Here is a 3,956-nt window from a genome sequence, read left to right as displayed (position 1 = left end):
TCATTTATTATGCATACTTTTTGTTTTGTTTCCTCACCAAGGTCTTCCAGGGGAATGGAAGTATTCTGGAGGTTTATTGTTGGTACATATTTTATTTGTAAAGTTCAGTGTAGTAAGCAATGTAGCAAGAGCTTTTCTGAGTTACAGTACATTCATTGAGAATCTGGCATTACATTCTTCTGACAGTTAAATTATTTAGCATTGCAAGGCTGCATTTACTGAAATGCAAGTTATCATGTCTATCAAAAAAAATTAATAATAATAATAATAATTATTATTATTATTATTACATATTCACTTATATTCACCCATAAAGTTCTGATAATAAAAAAAAAGACTTACAGTGTGAGAAACGGAAGAGAGAATATTATGACATATCAAGTACATTAGTAGTCCTACATTTTTTTTATTTTATTATTATTATTTTTTTCACTAGAGGCAGCCCAACTGTCACATTCACTGGGATGACTGAAAAAAAAAATGCAGGTGTTCACTGAGTCCTTTGATGTCGGATCTGATCTTTTGCATTTTGCAGTTATTTTATTTTAGTAAATATCATTATGTTTGTGCCACATTCTTTTTATAACATCTGATCAGGTTAGCGTGGGACCTTTAGTAAATGCTTTTTTGTATTTTCACCTGGTCTTAGCAGGATAACATAACATTTTGTAATGAAAATACAGATTAGTAAACTATAACTGGAAGCTAAAATTGCAAATATCTCGACTGCTACTGTAAATTTTCCAGGTGTGCTTAGGTAAGCTGGGATAAAGGCAATCCAGACAGCACAGAAAATGAGCATGCTGAATGTGATGAGTTTGGCTTCATTAAAGTTATCAGGCAGCTTCCGAGCTAGAAAAGCCAAAATGAAGCACAAGCTGGCCAGAAAACCAATATAACCAAGCACAGCCCAGAAACTTACAGCTGAGCCTAATCTGCATTCTAGGATGATTTTTTCTCTGTTGTAGCTCATATTCATGTATGGGGAAGGTGGGGATATCGTTAACCAAAGGACACAGATGAGGACCTGTACTAGAGTGAAACCAACAACACTGATTCTCTGCTGAAGAGGCCCAAACCATTTCATGACATTTCTTCCTGGAAGTGTAGCTTTAAAAGCCATTAACACCACTATTGTTTTCCCTAAAACACAAGAAATACAGAGGACAAAAGTGATCCCAAATGCTGTGTGACGCAACATACAGGACCACTCAGTGGGTCGACCAATGAAAGTAAGGGAACAGAGGAAACACAGGGTCAATGAGAAGAGCAGCAGGAAGCTCAACTCTGAGTTGTTGGCTTTCACTATTGGTGTGTCTTTGTAGTGAAAAAAAACTGCAAATATGAACATAGTTAGAAATGCCCCAAGTAACCCAAGCATCATCAAAATGATACCCATGATTTCGGTGAATGACAGGAATTCCACTGTCTTTATGATACACTCATCACCTCTGCTATTGGACCAGTATCCAAAAGGGCACTTCACACAGTCAGATGCATCTGGTGTGGGTGAAAATGGAATCGCAATAGTAATGAGCCTCTTCTAATCAATCATATACGACTAACTGATCATGTAACTTATCATTCACTAATCCTTTATGTAAGTGTATTAAATTATGTTTTGAAGACAGTTGCATGATCATTTAGACTAAAATTTAGTAAAATCTTTCCATTTGATCCTTTTTCTATGAACTGCAAGTGTTAAAAGACCAATTAAACAAGCATTACCTGAAGTGTTACTTATCTCTCCTGGAGGGCATGGGATACAGTCAAAACAGCAGATGGGCCTTCCTTTCTGCACCGCTTTCCTAGTGCCTAGGGGACAACTCTCACTGCACACAGACACAGGCACCTGCCACACACCAGGGAAAATCTACTTCAACAATAGGAAAATAATATGCTGTGTAATATGTTTTGCACATGTTAACACATGTTTGATGTGCCATTACGATGCATTGCTGCATCACATGTGCACTTGGGGATTTTGTTTTGATTGGACAGTTAATTTGAAAAAAAGAGACTCTTACAGTCCTTAGTCCTCCTCCCCAGGTGATGTTGACATTGTTCATAGTAAACTGTTGCCCACGAGGCTGAATTGCATCATAGTAGCCAATAGTCACTACTTCCATTGTGCCTTTTGTGATATTTTGTAAGTTTACCAATTCATATCTTGCAGGGGAGTCACCTTTGCTATCAAAAAATACACTTTCTCCCCCATTCATGGTGAAATTCACAGTCTGCATATAATGTAAAATCTGAAATGGCAAAACAGTTTTTATTTTTATTTAACTGATAACATAATATGGTGATTCAATCGGTTAAGTAATAATAATAAATAATATTTTGTTTTCATCATACAGTTTGCTTTAATTTCTACATATATTTAAATATAGATATTTATATTTTCTATTTAAAAGATATTTTACCTGCCAGGGTTGTATTGTAGTAGGTTGGGCACAGGTGACATTAGCAAATGGGCCTTTTTGATGATTACAAGACAATAGATTATGCAGTGCATGAGCTATTGCATAGACAGCATTGTAGACATTATTGACATATCTCAGATCAGACACATCAGTGAAAGGATGTTTGACATATTTCAAGTGCTCTGAGCCATTGCATGCCCTTTGCAATGCATTTGGGCTCAATGAGCATTGAAAAATGCTTTCCCAGAATTCTTTGAGAAACATGCTTTTTGGAAATTGTGAGGGGTTGAGTTTTTGTAGAAAAGGGCCTAGTCCAGGTATTTGAGCATTGCGGACAGTGAATCCTATAGATCCGATTAGCAAAGTGTTGCCTTGGCTATCAGCTAGAGAGTCATCCGTGATCCAAGCATCACTTCCAATCCACTGCAGTCCTGTAATGTTTTGCCTGTATAGCTCATCCACCAGTATTTTAATCTCTCTGTGTGACATGAAAGCCATTATTACCTTAGATGTGGATGTTCTGATAGTGTCTACAATATTTTTTAATGACGTTTTTGATCCTGTGCTTTCAAAAGCCTGTGAGTATTCAATGCAGACTCCTTCCTCTTGTGCAGCCTTAATGAATGTGGCAATTCCATTTTTACCATAATCATTGTCATTGCTTAAGGCTCCCACCCATGTCCAGCCAAAATGTTTCACCAGCTGAGCCAGTGCTCTGCTCTGGTAATAATCACTTGGAATAGTTCTGAAGAAAGAAGGAAACTCTTTTCTGTTGCTCAGGCAAGCACAAGTAGCAAAATGACTGATCTGTGTGAACACAAATACAAATGTGACAACAGCAATGCATGAGACATTCAAAATCATTCATTGTTTTGTTTTCCCCCCTTCATGTCAACAGATCATTGGTTATGTAAATGATACTTTAAGTCATATATATATATATACCAGAATAATAATGATAAACTTAATGAGAAGCCAGATAATGTCATGGGATCACAGTCTTACCACAGGCATGTGGAATAGGCCAGTTATTCTAGCAAACCCAATGGTTGGAGTGGATCCTGAATGACCTATTATAGCCTGAACAGTATCAGCCTTGGTGCAGTTTAATTCATCAATGATGTCATCTTGTCCACTGGACAGTGAAAGTGCAGACTGTAGAATATTAGAGAATCCACAGGCATTAAAGATTTCATAACCCAGCGTGTGGTTTGGGAGTATATTTGGATTTTCATTTATTTCCTCTATTGCGAAGATCATAGTGCATGCAAATTTGAATTCCCTATAATTGACACTAAATAGACACATTTTTAGTTAGAGAAAGAGTGGAAAAAAGTAGTTCATTTTTTTTAAGCAAAACAAAAACATCAGTGCATTATGCAATATTACAAATTACAATACACTATGATAAAATAATAATAAATAAATAAATAAAAATAGGAAAACATACATACTCCTTGCATCTTGGTTGAGGAGGTAATCGGGTAAAACTAGGAATCACCCCAGTATAGCCTGTGTAAAATGTGAAGA

At 36.4% G+C, this 3,956-nt stretch overlaps 1 protein-coding gene across 1 annotated transcript; it reads right to left on the bottom strand.

Moving 5' to 3' along the window:
• Nucleotides 1–598: 598 nt before the first annotated feature.
• On the bottom strand, nucleotides 599–3,713 carry LOC113061289 (extracellular calcium-sensing receptor). The gene is made up of 5 exons (XM_026230318.1): nucleotides 3,432–3,713; nucleotides 2,427–3,233; nucleotides 2,028–2,255; nucleotides 1,729–1,852; nucleotides 599–1,500 (listed from the first exon to the last, which is right to left on the bottom strand). Exons 1-5 carry the CDS (start codon nucleotides 3,684–3,686, stop codon nucleotides 599–601), a joined length of 2,316 nt encoding a protein of 771 aa, XP_026086103.1. The 5' UTR covers nucleotides 3,687–3,713.
• Nucleotides 3,714–3,956: the final 243 nt, after the last annotated feature.

The sequence above is a fragment of the Carassius auratus genome, chromosome 43 (genome assembly GCF_003368295.1).
Source record: "Carassius auratus strain Wakin chromosome 43, ASM336829v1, whole genome shotgun sequence".
Classification (NCBI taxonomy): Eukaryota; Metazoa; Chordata; class Actinopteri; order Cypriniformes; family Cyprinidae; genus Carassius; species Carassius auratus.
The sequence above is the reverse complement of the archived record's forward strand: the minus strand, read 5'-3'. Positions and strand labels throughout refer to the sequence as shown.

What these genes read in the sequence shown, in the direction of transcription:
- LOC113061289 (XM_026230318.1), bottom strand. Translation starts at nt 3,686, where the DNA reads ATGATCTTCGCAATAGAGGAAATAAATGAAAATCCAAATATACTCCCA. An exon ending in CTACAATACAACCCTGGCAG is followed by an intron (nt 2,256 to 2,426) that starts GTAAAATATCTT and finishes TTGCCATTTCAG; the next exon opens with ATTTTACATTATATGCAGAC. An exon ending in GGGGAGGAGGACTAAGGACT is followed by an intron (nt 1,853 to 2,027) that starts GTAAGAGTCTCT and finishes GGTGTGTGGCAG; the next exon opens with GTGCCTGTGTCTGTGTGCAG.